This window comes from Calypte anna, chromosome 1 (genome assembly GCF_003957555.1).
Source record: "Calypte anna isolate BGI_N300 chromosome 1, bCalAnn1_v1.p, whole genome shotgun sequence".
Lineage (NCBI taxonomy): Eukaryota > Metazoa > Chordata > Aves > Apodiformes > Trochilidae > Calypte > Calypte anna.
Window position 1 is genome coordinate 125032552 of NC_044244.1, and position 19603 is coordinate 125052154.

General features: G+C 39.4%; 1 protein-coding gene across 1 annotated transcript in view; it reads right to left on the reverse strand.

Annotated features, from left to right (window-relative positions):
- FRMPD4 (FERM and PDZ domain containing 4) overlaps window positions 1-19142 on the reverse strand; it is a 110386-nt gene extending 91244 nt beyond the window's left edge. The window contains exon 1 of the mRNA XM_030452815.1: window positions 19090-19142. Within this exon, the coding sequence (XP_030308675.1) occupies window positions 19090-19127 (38 nt within the window). The 5' untranslated portion in view covers window positions 19128-19142. The remainder of the gene's footprint in view (window positions 1-19089) is intronic.
- Between the last annotated feature and the right edge of the window lie 461 nt (window positions 19143-19603).

The following is a 19603-nucleotide window of genomic DNA, read 5'->3' on the forward strand; positions in this document are numbered from 1 at the left end:
CTCACCAGGCAGAGGACAAAACTGGCCAACACGAAGGCATGAATCACTTTGAAAAGGAAAACGCAGCTTCTCGTCTTCAGGCAGTTTTGTGAATTTAGCTCTGAAGGTGGCTATTTTGTGTAGAAGAAAGTGAATTTTGGAGTACTTTTTGTTCCTGTCAGGGAACAACGAGGAAGAGAAGAAAAAGTAACACAGTATTTTTTATTTGATCCAAAATAGCAACCAAGCTGAAAAAAACAATTATTCACAGAACATAACTGCAAGTTCTCATGGAACTTGCTAACTGTGACAAAATGTTTGAGACTCTCCCATGCAGAAGAGACTACTGCATCCCTAGAGAGCACTTCCATCAGAAGATAGGTCAGGCTACAAATTTGAGTCCATTATTAAGGACAACTATCTATAAAAGTGAAGACCCAAGTAGTGAGCTGTGAGAAGCTTGAAACCTATACACTTTTCATCCCGTGAACTCGGGTGCTGTGGGAAACCCAGTTGCTGCATTGCAGAGCAGAGCAGAGCACAGCACAGGTTTCATCTGGCCAGCATCAGCCTCAGCTTGGTGCTGCCATAGCAAGATTTGTACTGGTACCCGAGCCAGCTCGTTGAAGGCTGACAGGGATACTCTTCCCACAGAATTCACAGCAACTATTGCTGTGATGGCAGCGTGGGCAGATCCCTGGGTTTTGACCAGGCCTGTTTTCTTCATAAGTCAAGCCCTGATCTAGCAAAATGAGCCCATTAACACACTTAGCTGAGTCACGCATCAGGGTTCCCATAACGAACTCAGCAGGCCTAATTAAGCAAGGTGGGTTCTGTTATGGGGTTGACCAGACATACATCCACATCCATAAACATTTAAGTGTGGTGGATAGCAGAATGAAGCCAGAAAGGCTGCAGGCAGCCAGCTTACAATTCACAAATACCCACAACTCACATTATCTCTGATTAAGAAGTAAAGATTAAAATGCCCCAGATACAGCTATGGACAAACATCACAATACCAAACTCTTTTCTACACTTAAAACAGGGGAGAACATTTTCAGGCTCAAGTGACTGATCAATGAAAGCACAGAGAGAGAAAAAGGAAAAAAAAAGTGGAAAAAAAATTGTTATTCTAGCAGTCATGAAACACTGCAATAGCACAAATCGTGTGAAAACCCGTAAAATATAACAAGTGCTTTTGTGTCATCTCTGTTGGTGTATATCAGTGGAACTCTACTGATATTAATGAATCTAAGCTGACTTACAGCAGAGAATCTGGTTCTTTATTTGCTATGACTACAGCTGATGTCTAAATTCAACCACAAAATATACAATTATAATTGAAGGTCTCTAATAACATACAACACGAATGTAGTCTGTGCAGGAAAGCCTCACTGTATTCGTATTCCTCTTGTGGCCTCACATTGCCAGTGGCACTAGTATACATAATTAAAATATTAATAACACTTCTACACAAGGTAGCAACACAGCATGGAACAAATAATTTAGAGCTAACTACTAGCAGTCACATTTCAGGACAACTAAATAATATCATTTTATAAGACACATTTGGATTCATTTACCAAAAATGGCAACTTTTAACTCACATCATGCCACTGTTGAACTCTTATAATGTTTTAATAACATGGACTATTTATCTGCTTATAACACATGGCTCCATAATTGGGATATTTGAAAAAATAAAATATTAACATACATGTTGCGGACCTAATGCTCCATCATCCGTTGGACAGACATAAATACAGAGAATTTGTAAGCAAAGAATTTTTAATAAAAACAGACAACATCCAGATCAACATCTCAGGAAAGAAAATTCTGCAGAACAGCAGCAAGGATAATCAGAAGTAATAACATGATCACGAGTCAAAGCCAATGTGCTACAAAATAATTACAGATGTCATTTGTTACTTCCTCTGTCCTCCATCTTTCCATATATCAACTCTTAGATCAATTCTTCTCCATCTAATCCTCCTCTACTGTTTCCTAATAACTTCCTTGCACTCAAGTAATCCAAGTATTGACACTCACAACTTTTCCTCTTGAAACTATATTGCCCCTACACTTCCTTAGCTTCCTTGTCAGCTCTCCATTCTGATGCTCATTAATGGTATCATTGCTTTTAGCCATGGAATTATTGGTGATGCTTCATGGATGGTCTTTGGGAAATTTCAGCTTCTGCATTCTACTCGGGATGGCAAATTTTCAAAAGGCTCTTAATGTGGGAGAATTTGACAGCAACATCAGAAATCAGATCCTTGGCTGAAAGGAGATGTGTGGGTCACTTTTCAATCATCTAACTTAAAGCATATAACCAAGATTTGTAATGACCTTTGGCAAAGGAACTTCTGTATTTCCAGGAAAGGGATGGTGTTTTTCAAAATACCAATTAGGTCTCAGAAAAGTGAGAGGAACAGCAAATTTCAGCTCAGTCAAGGGAAACATGGTAAAGTTACAAATAGCATAAAAGGGACTGCAGATGAGAGGTAATCAGCAGCCCTCGTAGAGGGAATAAGACCAAGCAGAGACTTATAATTTAATTCCAGTTTTTCTGAGATTTTAACATGTATAATATCTTTTCCAAAATCTACATTATCTGGTTTAGACAGCAGTCCTCATTTGCTGCAGACAGGACACATATAAACAAAAATATTACAGTTCCAGAAGTATTGTTAGGAAGGATTTGAATACAATAGCAATAATGCAAAATTGGAGTCCAAATATCACTGAAAGGAAAGGATCAAAACCTTTCCTCTAATTCATGACATATTGAGCCACCTTTCCTCTCTCCAGACTTTGATGGTTATGGACAGAATTTGGAATTGACACCTCCTGGAACTACACAGTAATCCCAGTAACTTCAGTTTTCATAACAGATCATTTTAATTTTTTTTTTTTTTTAATGGGCAGAGAGATTGAGGTTTAGCTAATTAATAATGTAGATCTGGTGGGCATGTCAAGAGAAACATCTGGCTGCAACACACAGCAGAGTGAGACATACCAAAAGTTACAGAGAGCACAGCGAATTCTGGCTGGGTTTCATGGGCAGGCGATGGGGAACCACGTGAAGGATGACCATGCTGGAGCTGAACCCTGCCAACTCTTGAGGAGCTGGACTCACAAGGCAAACAGTGTTTAAGGGACTGTATTTTACTACGTGAAGGCTTATGGTATCTAGGTGATAGTGTAATATATACCAAATTTAGGTACAGATGTTGCAGAAGTGGAGACAATGGGGAAAAGTAATAAAGGGTGTCATGCTTAACTGGGAAGAAATAAGTGTGGAAAAGATGAGGGATAAAGGTAGATAAGAATAAGTTTGAGACAGTGGAAGGAAGAGGGAGTTCAAGAGACTGGTTGCATAGTAGCAAGCTGGTGGCTGGCATTTGTCCAGCCAGGCCTTTGGCCTTATCTTCTGTTTTATCTTCTGATTGAACTCTAATCTTAACTATTTTCTGTGTGAATATCTTTGCACACTGTGCATAAGTGTGTGTGTGAAAGAGAGACAGACAAAAATTAGCAACCTTCAGTTCAGAGCAGGTGGCAGGTAGGATAAGAGGTCTGTGACTCTGCTGCCAGGAAGATGACTGGTTTTGGGCCAGAGAGACCAGGGATTAAGAGTCTGCTACAGTGGAGACCATATGTGTGGATCAGCAATGGGAGAGACCTACTTGTGTACACACCTGGGGTATATGCATGTGTGATCTGACAGCAAGCTTCAAGTCTGATTTTCTGATGCACAAGAGCAGGAAATGGCCATTTGTACTTATCATAGAATCATAAAATCACAGTATGGCTTGGGTTGGAAGGGACCTTAAAGATCATCTCATTCCTACTCCCCTGCCATGGGCAGGGACACCTCTCTGCCCCACTGTGAGCTGGACCTGGGGATGGGGAAATGCAGAAACCTGGTGCTTTCAGACTGGGATGGGAAGAATCCCTTTTGGTCTGGAGAGCCACTGATTTGTCCTCTCTTAGAGCATTTTCTACATTCAACCAGATTTATTTCAGTTGTGCTACTTTAAGGAAAACAGTAACATCTAAAATATATGTGATTAAGAGTGGAAAGGTCAGAAAATTCATAAAGAATTCATAAATAATAGGGTAAGGAGGTAAAGAAGACACTGGCCCAGTTATAAAGGAGGTCTGGTACAGCATGTAAAATACACACCAGGACATGCTGACTATTCATAGCCTGTCTTGCTCCAGTATTATCATAGAGTCATAGAATCATAGAATTGGCTGGGTTGGAAGGGACCTCTGGGATCATCAAGTCCAACCCTTGATCCACTACCCCCGCGGTTACCAGACCATGGAACTGAGTGCCATATCCAGTCTCTTTTTAAATATCTCCAGGGATGGAGAATCCACTACTTCCCTGGACAGCCCATTCCAATGCCTGATCACCCTCTCCGTGAAGAAATTCTTTCTAATGTCCAACCTAAACCTCCCCTGGCACAACTTAAGACCGTGCCCTCTTGTCTTGCTGAGAGTTGCTTGGGAAAAGAGACCAACCCCCCCCTGGCTACACCCTCCTTTCAGGGAGTTGTAGAGAGTGAGGAGGTCTCCCCTGAGCCTCCTCTTCTCCAGGCTGGACAGCCCCAGCTCCCTCAGCCTCTCCTCACAGGATCTGTGCTCGAGTCCCTTCACCAGCCTGGTTGCCCTCCTTTGGACCTGCTCCAGGACCTCAATATCCTTCCTGAACTGAGAGGCCCAGAACTGGACACAGTACTCAAGGTGTGGCCTCACCAGCACTGAGTACAGGGGCAGAATCCCTTCCTTGGACCTGCTGGCCACGCTGTTCCTGATACAGGCCATCACTTGTCTGACAGTACTTTCCATCTATATTTCCTCAAAACATACTCTAAGTACAGCTCTTCCTTGGGCATTTGGGGCAAGTTCCAGCCTGTGCTGCAACATCCTATGTTTTGTTGGGTCTCTTCATGTAAACTCTTGTCTGTAACTGCCAAGAAAACTATGCTATTGATATTTTACACTGTAAATACATGTCTTTAAAACAAACCAACCCACCAAAACTGAAAACCAAAAGCCTGTGTGAAATAACATATAGCTTTAGAAGAAAGAATAACTTTATCATTACACAGCATGCCTCAACTACAAAGGCTTTGGCAACTTGGCTTATATACATGCCAAATGAATTAAAATTGTTGTTGAGTGTCTGAACAGCTGTCAGACTAGGACATTTCCAAAGCACTACCATTTATATTACTGGCACTAGAAGTCTACTCACAGAAAAGTGTCACAGCCCTTACATTATTTAACTTATTTACCAGAGCTATGCAGAAGTTTACATGAGCCTAGATGTCTCTTCAGAAAAATTGCATCAGATACTAGGGATTACTTTTTTTATATAGGTGGGAAGAAGGGCACAGCCAACAAAGCCTGATGAAATTAATAACTCACCCTGGTTATTATCAGATAACAGAATAAACTAGAAAAGGCCAGCAAGAAATATTGCTGATTCATTGAACTTCCTATAATTGCAGCCCACTTCAGTGCTTTTCATTTTAATAAGATTGATGGCAACATCCATTTTCTAGAGAAACATTTTGTTGATACTATGTATAAACACTTGAGGAAAAATATTTCCTGTCTTATCTTTCAATGGAAGCATTTTTTAAATAGAGTTATAATTCATCATTCTGTGACAGCATTTAGAAAAGAACATTTACACACTTATCTAAAAGCCTGGTCAAATTGTATCATCTTCTTGAATATCATTCCATTTAAGTATTTTATTACCCACACGTTTACTGAAAACACTGATCTTTATTTCACTTTTTATGTAGTAATGTAAATTGCCTTAGTAATCTGTCTAACAGAGATAATTAAATATCTTTCATTGATATCTGCAAAAGGTTCCAAGGGCATGCAGTGGATTAAAGGCTGGTTTGCAAATGTGTTACTCAGATTCCAAAATCGACATAAAGAAACGAGTAAAGAGCCACTTAAATCACAGGAAATGGGAATCAAAGGGATCTGTTTTGAGATTCCTCTTGCTTTTAGTTTTGCTGTATCAGGTAAATCTGTGTCTTTCAGTCTCCCCTCATACAATGATTTTTTTTCCCTCCTCTAGTCATCCTAACAGTTTTGTGCACATCTATAGCTCAAATCCCACTCCTGAAACAAGCCTAGTCACAGTTACTAATGCTTCCCTGTTTCCACAAAGACATTTGCCATTGACATACTCAAACGACAACATTTAAATGTCCCTCAGATATTCAGCTAATAAATCAAGGTTCCTCTCCTCAGTCATTTTGGACACATACTTCTAGATCACTGGGAAGGCTTTATTATTAATCTTCAATCATGTCTTTGAATTTTGTTGTATATTCATCTTCTCCACACAGAATCCCCCATTCCTCCTTTACTTAACCTTTTAAGGTTTCTTTTAAGGAAGAAATCAGGCTGAATTTGTGCAAATATCAGTGAAGCCCTGCAGATTCTACTTTGCAAGAACCTTTCTGTGTTACTCAGTCCTTTTTAACCTTTCCTTGCATGTTTGCTGCTTTTTTTGCAATGTGTTTACTCATGTGGGTATTCAGCTAATTGTGTCTCTGCCCCCAGTTTTCAGGTGCACGGACACCACTGTAGGATCTGAGACTTCATAAACTAAAATATCAACCCAGATGATTAAAACTGTCTTCTTTAAAAATGTAAGAGATGTTTAACAGGTCTTTCCTTATCACCAGCAAGAGTGATTGTAAAAGTGAAGGAGATAAATAATTGTGTGTGTGTATATATGTGCACATATATGTGTGTGCATCTCTCATACTTACACACAAGGCTATGCCATCGTGCTGTATCTTTAAACTGGTACTTCCATAAGAAATGAAACATTCCTGTCTTTCTCTGCCTCTATCCTCTCTTCCTCTGAGTTTCTTCCCTGTTAATCTCCCTCAGACTCATGTATGTCCACATTTACCTCTACAGTAAACCCAAGAACCTTCAGATTTACTGAAACTGGTAGCCTGTCTATAATGCAGCCACTAGGCCACTTGCACCTGCTGTCTTGCACATATACAGCAAAATTATTTTAAATTAGCGAAGTCAGATGCCAGTAGCAGCTTAGGTGTTGCTGCAGAGATGAGCCTGAGTTGTAAAATCTGCTTGAGAAACCAAATAAATTTTCAGATAGTCCACACTGAGCTTTATGAATGCTTGAGCATGGCAGGCAGTCCAAGTAACTTAAAAACTCAGTAGGGAATGTCTATTGGTTTCTCTTACGTGTAGCACAAGCATTTTCTTGTATTCTGTGTAAAGCCAGCCAAAGCCTCTAAAGAAAATCACTTTTCTATCATTAATATTTACATGGAAACATCATCATGACTTTCAAATATGGTGCCAAATATGGTGACTCTGAGTATAGTTTGCTGGAGAAGCAGCTCATGGCAAAGGAACAAGCCAACCCAATCAAGCTTCCCACTCCAAGCTTCTCCCACTACAGAAATCTTTGTCCTGCCATTTTTCTTAATGATTCCCAGCCTTTCAGAGCAGGGCTTGATTGCCTATGCAAGTCACAGAGTCAAGGCTGAAAAAGCAGCTGTGCAGCTATTACACATTATGTTCAGGTGATAGGCTTCCTCCTTCAGGAACTGTATTCCTGAAGGCTCATGCCATGAAAGCAGCTGGTTCTATGATCTGCCCATTAGTTTGTGCTTGCTTTAATTAATTAATTCTAGTCCAGGAATTAACAGGACTGGTTTTTGTTTTAGATGGAGTTTGAGGATGCAGATACTTGGACTTCTCTGACAGGTCATAGTCTGATGCCTTTTTGAAACTTCTGTCCAGTCAGGGTTCCCACTTCTGGGGATTCAAGTCCTTTTCAAGACCTAGCCACAATCCTGGCCCATATCTGAAGGTATGGAAACCCTGGTTTTTTTATACCTATGTTTTAACTATAAAGATTCCTAAGCTTAGACTTTTCAGTGTGCAAACCCAATATTGAGCTTATCTTTTTTATAGTTTCCTTTTCAAAGGTAGACCATTAGTTCATCATTCTCTGGTACACTGTAAAAATGGTGGAATATGCATTTTAATAGGATGCTAGCAACAAGGACTGTACAACAAAATCCCTAAATGCCACTACTATGAGCTGCCAGAATGAGTCCCTTGTGGCCCAAAACAGAATGTCTTGTACTAGTATGGCTTTTTGCCCAGTCTCTGCTGTCCAGCTCAAGGCACTAACTGAATTAAAACCAAGAAAAAACATCAGCAAAAAGGAAAAACTGTACAAAAGGGATTACAAGCAGGAACAGAAGCAGAAAGTACCTCTTTAGACTCAAGATAAAACTGTGGTGTTCCCACCTGATCAAGCCCAGAAACGATACTATCCAATGCAGCACTCCTAAGAAACCCCCTCCTGTCTCTCATAAGCTGTTTTTTAAAGAGGCTTCTCCTGTATATCCCCATCTTTCTCATTTTACCTTCTGTATCATCAATATTTCACTACTTTTTCCTCTACATTTGCTGGATACTTATGCCAGGAACTAAGTTTTAACAGGGCTTCTGCACTTTACTAAAAAGAAGGAGTGCTACATAAACAGATACCTTCCCCACTCATACCTACAAAATGTGCTCAGTATTAATTTCCTCCTTCAGGAACTCACCAGACACACTGATTGTTGATGCAACAGCAGTTTGTCATTAATCTTTAACAAAGGCTTTCATCTCAAGACACATAAAAAACAAAACTGCACCTCGTGAGACAGAGAAGACACTAACTTAAAGCCAATAAAAATTGGTATAAGACAACTAGTAAAATTGAGCCAACATCTTTTCATAAAAGTAGAGCTAAAATACCTGTCTGTTTACATGCTAGAGACCTAAGCTTATGCTTGACATTAATAGGGAGCCAAAGATGTCAAAGATTGTCCCATAAGCAAAACCAGACACCAAAATGGCACTCTGACAGATTTGGCAAGTTTTGATTTCTTCACAAAAGGTGCAGTTGTGGGTCTATCTACTGTCAGGTCCTTTAAGACATTTAGCAAGCATCAGATTTGCTCTCCAGCAGTTGATAACCCATTCAACCACAAAGAATGAGAACAGCATGATCCCAAGACCAACCTCAGACCAGTAACTTCCAGCACTGACAGGAAGCATTCAGCTTAATGTCAGCATTCTTGAGCTCAAAAGGCTGACAACATATTCAGAAAGCAGAGGCACAACAGAGCCTTCCTCTGCCTGATTCAGGATGAACAGCAGCAGATTGTTCTCACCCTGAAGGCAGCTCACATCCCTCCTCTCCTTACAGGCTGACAGAAAAGAGTGACAGAAGATGTCCTCCTATGTTTGATCTTGTGGAAAAATCAAGTCCAGACTATAAGCAGGCATTTCTTGGACAAAAGAGCCCATGACTACAACATCCTCCCCTGATCACCTGCTGATAAGTCAAAGGTAGAGATTAATGTTCCTAATTTAGATGAGGTATGTCAGCTTTATGCAGCAGTAGAGGCCCTTCCACCACGATCAGAATAACTCTCGTACAGAATAACTCACAAAGCCAATCTGAAAAAAGAAAGGCAAACCAATCCTAGACCATACCACTAAAAACTGAAAGTTCCTCATGCCAGCATATCTGCATCTCAAGTATTTTTTATAACTATACACAAAAAGGCTAGGAAAAAAAGGTCAGAGACAAGCAGAAATATGTTAAGATTAAGGCATGTATGTGTCCTCATGGAGCTGCAGTGTGTTTGCATATTAACTTTATGTGCTTATTATGCATTAGAAATGTTACTTTCTAACACAGATGCAAATAACCATCTTTCCTCATTACAAAACAAGGCAACAGAAAGTTCAGTTAAAAATTAAAAGCGAAACAGTGTTACAGTTCTGTTCAATTTCTTAAACTGTGGCAAAGGTTTTCCATGCTATTTGTATCCCAAATAGGCTTCTCCAGATTTTAATTACAATAACCTAAAGAAGTCCCATAAACAAACTCCTATTTGTATCTGTCTGGTGTGTTCCTATTTGTAATTCCAGCTAATTACTTCCCATCAGGAAAATATTCTCTGAAGTCCCAAGATGCCACACAAGGACTTTGCTCTCTTTCATTTTACATCTCCCAGAACGTTCGATACAGAAAATGTAAATTCACTTTGCTACGGCTGGAATAATAAGAAACTTGAAATAATCTCTGCACTGTCAGCATGTCTTTACCTTGTGAGCTTAATCCTTGTTTCCATGGTGATATTTAATTGCACAGCCACACATTTTGATTGGTTTATTTTAAATTGAAGCTTTTCTGTGGAATGGCAGAGGATCCTAGCGAACATTAGATAAAAGGCTTTCAAAATATTGCAGTGAGTCTAGTCAGTGACTAGGTTGAGTTCAGTTAAATTGTTTCTTCACATAAATCCTATACATATATGTCAGCATACATAATTTGTGGATATTTAGCATCTTATTTTGGGAGCTGAGCATTTTGAGTGTAATTAAACAGTATTTTAATGTCAGAAGGACAATTAAAAACTAAATGAGAGTTAAAATTCAGTAAGCTTTTGTTGCCAGTATCATCTTGTCTTTCTAAGTCAAATTACCTTGCAGTCCTACAGTAAAAATCCAGAGAAAAACATTTCAGAGTAGGCTTCAACTTGACCTTCTTTACAGAAAACTTTAAATATATATTAATATGACAGAAATTAAGCCAAAAGGATAAATACAGCTTCTCCAGTACTGGCTTTCATTTACCTTATCATGCACTTCCTTAGTATATGAATGACTGCTGGAAAAGCACCGTATTTCCTGGCACAACATAACATACTGGATACTGGATTGTTTTAAATTCAGTACATACACTATGACGAACAGTTGTACTTCAGCTGTGCTATTTAAATGGCAGTAACATACTGTGATAATTCTCATCCTTTTTTCTGCTCTATAGCCCAGCTCCAGCACATTTTTTTCTTAATGCTGTAACTGAAGATATGGAGGAAATTTTCATTTAGCCTTTGCTATGAAAGGTCCCAGTTCCATCACTGGGTATTAGACAGCTTTACCTTATTCATCTTTTCAAGATTGCGTTTACTAAGGCTTCAATCTGCAGCCTGCAGTGCAGGATCACTCCACCTTTTCAGTGTTCTAGGGGCTGTCTGCCCTTCTTTATTTTTAAGGACTATCTACTATTCTATTTTATATGCAGAGCACCTGTGTTTGCATTATTAGGGATACCAGCAGGTGATTCAAGACAGCCTTACAGCTTGTTACAAACTGCAACGACTATCAACCACCAGAATGGCTTTGCAGAACTAGAACTTGATGCATTTCATCCCTTTCCTGTAGAGACCACACTCTATTTTACAAAAGAGATGTCTGAAAAAGTCTGACTGGGTCTATTATTCTCACACAAACTGTTTACAAGGATTAATTTGTTTCAAACTCCTGAAAAGGGTAGCTTGGTGTACACCAAAGCTATGCTTCTACAGATCCATTTACATGCTGTTAACACAGAGATGAGATGCTGTTATGGCATATGAAACATCTACCCAGAAGCATGTGAATTCCAAGAGGAATAAGGATTTCTTTATCTCACTTCTGTACATTATGATCCCAGGTTACGATACCTTGATTACTTTTTTTCTGTACATGTTCTGCTCCAGAAGTTTTATTTTGCTTCCTAATCCACTTTCAAACACATAAGAATAACAGTTATCTGGATTCAATGCTTCTCTGAGTTTCATGGCATCCGCATCCAGTTTGTGTTAGGAGAAAGCACTGGGGGACTCGATCAGAAACAGCAGATTAGCTGTAGCAGAGGCCCAAAGTACATGATTCCCTGTATTCCACTTAGGTGCAATTACACCCAGGTAACCTGAGGCTAAGGACTGAGCAAAAGCTCCTTCTGGCTAGTCTCACCACCCACATTCACACCTCCTTGTAAACCTCCCCTCACCTTTCCAGTGAGAGGAATCCTCTTACTTCAGCACATGATGGTGCAGAGAGACTGAAAAGGGACAAACCAGCAGGCAGGGAAGGAGCAATGCTGCTGTGGCTGCCTCCTGAATTACTGCACACCAACCAGCTTAGAGGTACAGCTGCCTCCCGATGCAATGAACGCTCCATTTATTCCATGCTCTACTTAAAAGAAAATCATCCCACCTACCAGAATCTCCTTGCTATTATTCACTCCATTATAACAATGATTTATCCCAGAAAATATTAACAGCATTTTGTCTGTCATATTTATGCCTGCCATATTTATGGCTTGAGCAACAGTTCTCAGTGAAGGAAGGGTGATTGTTAAATCATCCTCACATTTCAGCAGGTTGAGATTTAGCAATACTTTCTTTTTCACCATATGCCTTAGCTGTGTCTAGGAAGACCACTGACACAAACAAGTTGCTATATAATTTTTCTTCTCCTTTCTGACTACTCAGGTTTGCTTTAAACAGACACTTGTGTTTGTACCTCCCTGCTGCTGCTGCTGCTCGTATATTCTAGTCCCACTCCTCCTTCCATCCTACGATCCTGTCCTTGAGCAGGTCAAAGCCTTAGCAACAGAAAGAGAATTTATATGCAGTCTGAAAGAAGCATCCTAGCACTCTTTCTCTAGTAGCATGCTATTTGTATCAACAGTCCTTATTAGTGACAAAGAAATTTTTAAAAAAGAAAAAAATAGAAAAGAAACAATCACCATACCAATCAGACCTGTTGTCCACCTGGTCCAGTATCCTGTCTCTGACAGCACTCAGTACCAGCTTCAGAGGAAAGTGCAAGAAACCTTGTAATTATAGAATAACCTGATTAATACAGGAAGTTTCATCCTAGCCTTAGGCAGTCAGCAGCTGACTCACCCGCTTGTCTGAAACATAAGACTTCATATCTGCTCTAATTTTTTTTTTTTTAAATCCAATGTAATGTAACAGTGGAAGAATTTTTACTAAAGTACATCACAAGTGTACATTTGAATCCAATGAAGCATTCTAGACTTTACTGTAACCTGTACCTGAGAGTTATATTTGCTAATTATATAGGTTGTACTATTTTTATCGTTGTTAAACTGCCTGCCATTCAATCTCATTGGATGTCCCTTTTTTAGGGACATGGGAATAAGTGGGCCAGAGAGCGTGATTCCAGTGCCTGTTTCCTTGGTGTCTCACCTGGGAGTGGAAATGCCTGAAGAAGCACACTGCAGTCAGCCTCTGGCTTGAGGCATTATCCTGGCATAATAGGCTGCCTTCATTCACATCCTTAACCTGAATCAGAAAGAGAAGGGAAGGAACCCTTTTTTTTACACCCTTTAGAAATGCAAGGGCTCTCACAGCCCTGAGGGAGGACAGGGCAGCAGCAGTGGTGCTGCTCAGATTTTTGTGAATGCCACATAAATCCTCCAGTGAATCAAATCAAAATCATTTCTCTACTTAGCGATGAAGAAATGTAATGAGTCAGTAAACTGCTCCATAGCATCATACCTGCAGGGCAGAAGGTGGCTCCTGTGGCTTCAGACTTTCATTATACCAAGGTAGTCTTAAGGTACAAATAACAGCAGTCTTTTCAAAACCCAGGAAGATGAACAATGATGAACAACACCAATCAAGGCTTTCACTATATTTTATAGACTTTGATTGCTTTCAGAAACTTTCAACAGAGCAAACCCCAGAGAAATATTCCAAAAAGCTAGCAATAGGCATGGAAAGCTTGCAAAACATACACACAAGAAGGTTAGTCATACCAAGAGAAATTAAAAAAAAAAAAAGAAGCTGAATAGTCTGATCCTCATCTGTGCTTAATTATTTTGAAGTAAACTGATTATCAGACTGAGAGTTTCAGTTTTGCAGCTGGTATAAATTAGTGACCTTTAGTAAGTAGGATGCTTGATTGATACATCATTAGTATCATCAATGATTGTGTTCTGTCATTCCACACAGCCAGACAGCTGTGAGAACTGGCTGTACAAGGAGGACCACAGGATGCATGCAATATGCATAGAGAAACTCCAGCTTCAGAAAACATGAGCGAGTTTCTTCTTCTAAGCACAGCAAAGACTGAAAGATAAAGATGAAAACTGCTAAAAAATAAAATAAAAAAAAAAGTAAAAAATAAAGTAAATATTTGAATAGAATAATACCATGGCTTTGCTTTATTATGTAGAAGTATTGTACTGTGGATGCTTTGAGTATTTAGGATGTTGACAGCTGCACTAGCTACCAAAGAACACAAGTACATTACCTATGTCTTATGTATGGGTTAAAAGCTGACAGTCAAGAATTTTATGTTTGAGGAACAGTATAGTTACTAAGTCAAACAAGGACAACCAAAATGTTATGATTTTACAAGTGAAAAAAAATTCATAGAGCTGATGTTATATGCAAGACAACAGACCTCAGAGGAAAAAATAATTATGTTTGCCAGATACACCTCGAAGTCTGGATTCACTAACTTTAATGTTATTAAACACGAAAGCCCAGTTCAGAAAAACAACAGGTACTCAAGACAACAAAATATATTGTGACACTTTTCAACTGGTGTAGAAACCATGTCATACTAACAGACCAGGATTTAGAAAGACTTTGGAGGAGTCGGTCTCTCCCAGTTTGCCTGCAGGCTCTGGGGACTGAAGCATGGTTTAATGCCAGGCAGTAAGGCTGCCAGCTTTGATCTCTGGGTGGGCTGCCTTTTATTTCATGCCGGGGGTCCCAGATGTTTTTTCAGTTTGTTTCCAGACTGGAGCACAGAAGTAAAATAACATGCAGGATGTACAGATGGTCAGGGTCCTTAGAGTAGAACAGGGAGCAAACCGAACTGGTAACACAGGTAGACCCTGCCATCCTCTCTGAGAAAAGTACAAGAGTTAAAGCCAATATGATCAATAGTATCTCTTGCAAATATGGATATGGCAACACAGTGACCTAAAAGACCTCTCTAAAAAATTATTGTAAGACTGTAATACCTAATTACACCTTGTTGGGACCACTGTACTTTGAGTTGAGAGAGGAAGGGCTATACTTCCTTTCAGTTAATCTGATTTCAGTTTCTGGTCTTTACTTGAATGATAGAAGCCATATCCACAAAAGTACATATTACTTTAGAAATTAAACAGGAATAGGAACCAAAAGGTTATGACATTCCATGGCAGCAAATGTTACTTCAACTTTCACCTTAGAATGCAGTCATAGGGCAGCTTAAGCCCACACAACCCTCTCGCAATCTTATCCCACTTCAGTCAGGTATTTTGTTTGGTGTGTCAGCAATGCTATCTCATCACTTGGCATTAACCATCCATGCTCTGAGCAGGAGGGCAGACCCGCTGACTTTCAGAGGTTTCTTGCACCTTAGACTGTTCTGCAACTCTATCAAACTATGTGGAGAATTGGTTCAGGGAGCTAGACTGACATAAAATTCATGGCTTTCTCTGTAGGATAGATTTTTTATTAGCTTTAGCCAGTTCATTTCCCTCTATCAACTCGCCTCCGGGTCTGACAAGTAGCAAGATTGACACATAGGAAAGGACAAAAACAGGCCTGGAAATCAGTAAGGTTGTAGTACTGGCAACTTGAGCCAAAATTGTCATGAGGCTAAACCCTGTACACATTAAAATAATAAAAAAAATCCTGCTTTGCATTCTATCTCCTTGAAACCCTACACTCACACACTACATAATTTTTTAAAAAGTTTCATGTTTGGATTTGAATTATCATTGCAGAAACTTCTCATAATCATATACTACACAGTGTATATAGAAAATGTGAAGAAAACAGGCCTTTAAAATGGCTTAATATACACTGCAAACTATTTCATATTAAAGGCTCAGCTTGATACAGCTTGTGCAGTACACACACTGGAAGAGTACTAGATTGCCATCCTCCCCTACTGAAAGGCATTACTTATCTTGTAAGGCTATTTCAAGTAAAAGTGGCAAGTTAAAAGGGAATGGGTGAAGTTCTGAAACTTTAATTTACCATGGCCTAAACTTATGAAAAAGTATTTTAGAGGTTTGCAAAGCGATTCTGGTTGTGCCATCTGTACAGAAGAGATAATGAATTGATAGCAACATCTCAAAACATTATGATAAAAGGCTCTTCTTGCACTTTTACGAAAGTGCTGCCTGGTGATGGAAGCTGCCCCTGATTAGCTCAGGCCGTGCTTTCAGAGGTTTGAAAGAAACCAAATTTGCTTTAGCAGAAAGAACAAACATCTCTTACTATTCACGCCTTCAACCATTTACACCGACACTATATAATTACTTTTCATTTCACCAAAAGATTCTCCTGCATTCTCTGTTCCTCCCACAATTTAAAAATGACAATATGTCTGCTTGCAGTTGAATGGGTATGTACATATGGTACTAAGTACATTATTTAACTAAAAAGCAGTTAACATTCCAATGAAATATGTTATTTGCTTGTACAGAACTCATGCGCACATTTCATTGTGCTAATACCTGGTTTATGCATCTCTAATCAAAACCAAATGGGGGATTTGAATTGCTTTTTCTCCTCAGTGTGATGCAATTTGTTAATCTAGATGGCTATAAAAAGCCCTGGTGACAATACAAGATGCTGTCTCACTGATCTCCTGCCTCTATTGATACAACTGTCAACAACCATCTCATTATTCCATTTCTGAAATCCAGGGATGAAAAATGAAGGAAGGGAAATGAATGTGGTTTTTTTCTATGTAGTTTCATGTATTATTTGCAAAAGCAGTTGTTTTGGAAGCCAGAGAGGGCTTCTCATTGGCCAAATAATAGGCACTATATGCCTCTGCAGATGGATGGCTGGCAAAGTCACTGGGTGTATTCAGTCTTTGGCCACTCTTCTAAAATGAAGATACATGGTGTGACCACTGACTTATGGCACAGTAGCTACTGGGGATGACATTCATGAGTAATGGTGGCTATTTGGCCCAGTAGCAGGTGGTTCCAGATGGTCTCCTGTTTTTGTTCAGTTTCTGAAGACACTGTTTTCTAATGTACTTGTAAAATGAACTAACAATACAGAGACATGGCTGGTGCATGTGGTACAGCCAGAGCTGTTGCTTTAACATATTTGATAGAAGGACCTGTACTGTCTGAATATTACATTGTTCAACTTGCACCTAAGACTGATGAAAGGTGTCAGTGAGTAAGAAAGTGGCACAGAATATCAAAGGCTTCTCCAAACTACCTTCCTCAGAGGTCTCATTCTCTCTGCTCTTTACAGCAGTTCTCCACCCCCCGCAACAGAGTCTGCTATCCCCATGCAGAGGAAAATGGAAGAAAGATCAGGCCCCAAAGAGAACAGACAGCAAGTACCTTATAAAAGCATGTTAAAAAACAAAACATAACAGCTACAACAACACAACAACAATACAACAACAACACAACAAGTCTAACATTATTTGAGGCATGATTTGGCACTGCCCATCAAGGGGCTTTGTTCCTAGAAGTGGTTTTCTGTATTTAAGAGAGGGATATGGCATTTTAAGGTACTGAAAGCCAATTTAAAAAAATAAACAAAACAATCATTAGCTACTGTGAGTTAGAAAACATTCCCAAATTGCAAAATTAATGAGTACTAATGCACTGCATTCTGAAGGCTGCAGCTGTTTATTGCTACACAACAAGTGCAGCATCCCATTACATGACCAGTGAAACAAGAGAAGGAATCGAATGTGGTGCCTGTCCTCAGTAGCAGGATAATAATTGTTAAAATGAATCTCAGTCACATGGAGGAGAATGCACTGACAGTCCACAGAAAAATAGACACCCAGTGTGCTCAGGTCCCTTCACGAACTAGAGGAACAGAAGCAGCAGGGTCAGATATGCACAGTACTTTGGAGGCTCGCCTATACTTCTTGACAAGCCTAATTATTTCAGGCAGAAAACCTATGCTAATGCAGTTATATTGTTCCTGACATTCAGTTTCACATTGCCCTGCACCCAGTGTCTTACAGACATGCAAAGCATGACAAATACCTGCTCAAGGAAGAAAATGTCATTTCAAATTCTCCTTTTGAGCCCTCATTAACCCAGACAACTTGCTCCAATTTGGACAGGTCTGAAATCACTCTAAATCTTGAAAGCCTGCAAGACAGGATGTTGCTAGAGCACTTGCTTTGGCTCCAAAATCAAATGCCCCCCCCCCTAGGAATCCAAGGCACACACCCTGGGCAAAGGAGGGAGAAAGAGAAAGTAGAAATAATGGGGATTCTCGTTCTTACGCTGTACAGTTCGGATTTCACAGGTGAAGGATTGGGAGTGCATTAAGGGCTGGTAATGGTCAAGTTAAAGTCAGTCTCATCCTTCTACTCCGAGTTAAAAGAAAGAATTGTAATTCTAATCCAGGAATTTATTAAAGCACCTGCAAGTTTTCTAAACAAACTGATAAACATAAAAGCGAAGTAATACTTAATAAACCCCACAAACCTTCACGTGAGCAGAATCAAAATGCTAGCCTTAGAAAAAGGATTTAAGCTAATGCTGCAAAATCAGATAAAGGTTATGCTAACTCATCACCATCACCTCTTTTGAGTGAAGAAGCTTCAAAGTAATGAAAGAGTACATTTGCTAGAACAGCAAACTGTATTTTATCGCAGCTACTTACAGTGATTTCAGGGAATAATTATGCACAGTTTTCATTGGGAAAATAAAAGCCAACTTTGATTATGATGGTGTCATCCACATTAAATTTTTTCTTTGCAAACCTTTAAATTCAGTGCTAAAGAACTATAGGAAACAGAATTACAATATTTACTATACAGGATCAAAATACACACTTTCTCATTACTAGTAAAGTGACTATATTAGACAAATGAAAATCTCACATGGCAGAAATGAAGGAGAATAGTTAGTCTCAGTTAGAACTGACCTTTTTCACTTGTTAAACATGGAATTTAGGGTTTTTTTGCTAATGACAATTGTTTTAAATCCTCAATGAACTAGATGCCCTTATATTATCAGCATTTTCCTAGGTAAATGAAATAAGCAAGTACCAAAATAAGGCACAGTAAAGTACAGTCCAAGCTACCTCCATGCAATAGATCAAAAGAGCTCAACATTAACTGTGTAAGGCTAAAGCAGGAATCAGGATTCCAAAGAGATGCAGTAAGAGCAGGCAGACTGCGCAGCTCACACTGCCCACTTACTTGATGAAGTAATCTCTTCCATCTCTGTTTGCCGTCATCTCCCATCCATAAGGTGTCCCCTGGCTCAAGCTCCAGGTCCCTGAAGGGTGAGGCCAGCCTGAAGACTTGTTTCTGTGGCTGCAGTTTTGAAGGGGAGGAGGTGGGGAGAAAGAGAGAAACAAAAAAAGGTAAATTTTCTATTGTTTTTTTATTCCAACTGACTTATTTCACTTGCACTTAGCATTTGAACACTTTAAAAGATGTGAAATTTGCAGCCAAAAGCCAGGTAAATGAAAACAGGTTAACAGACCTACTTACATTTATCATATTTTCCCAGCAAGTGGAAAAGATAGACAGTCACTTCTAATGGTATTTGAGGCCAAGCTTTTGGCAGGTAAATCAGTACCACACCCAGAATTTTAATTTTCAATACTTTTCAGTACAAGAGATGGAGATCATTTTCATTCATCACTATCCCCTGGTCAAATGCCAGTTTTGAGTACAGTTTTAGCAGAAAAAACCCAAAAACAAAACA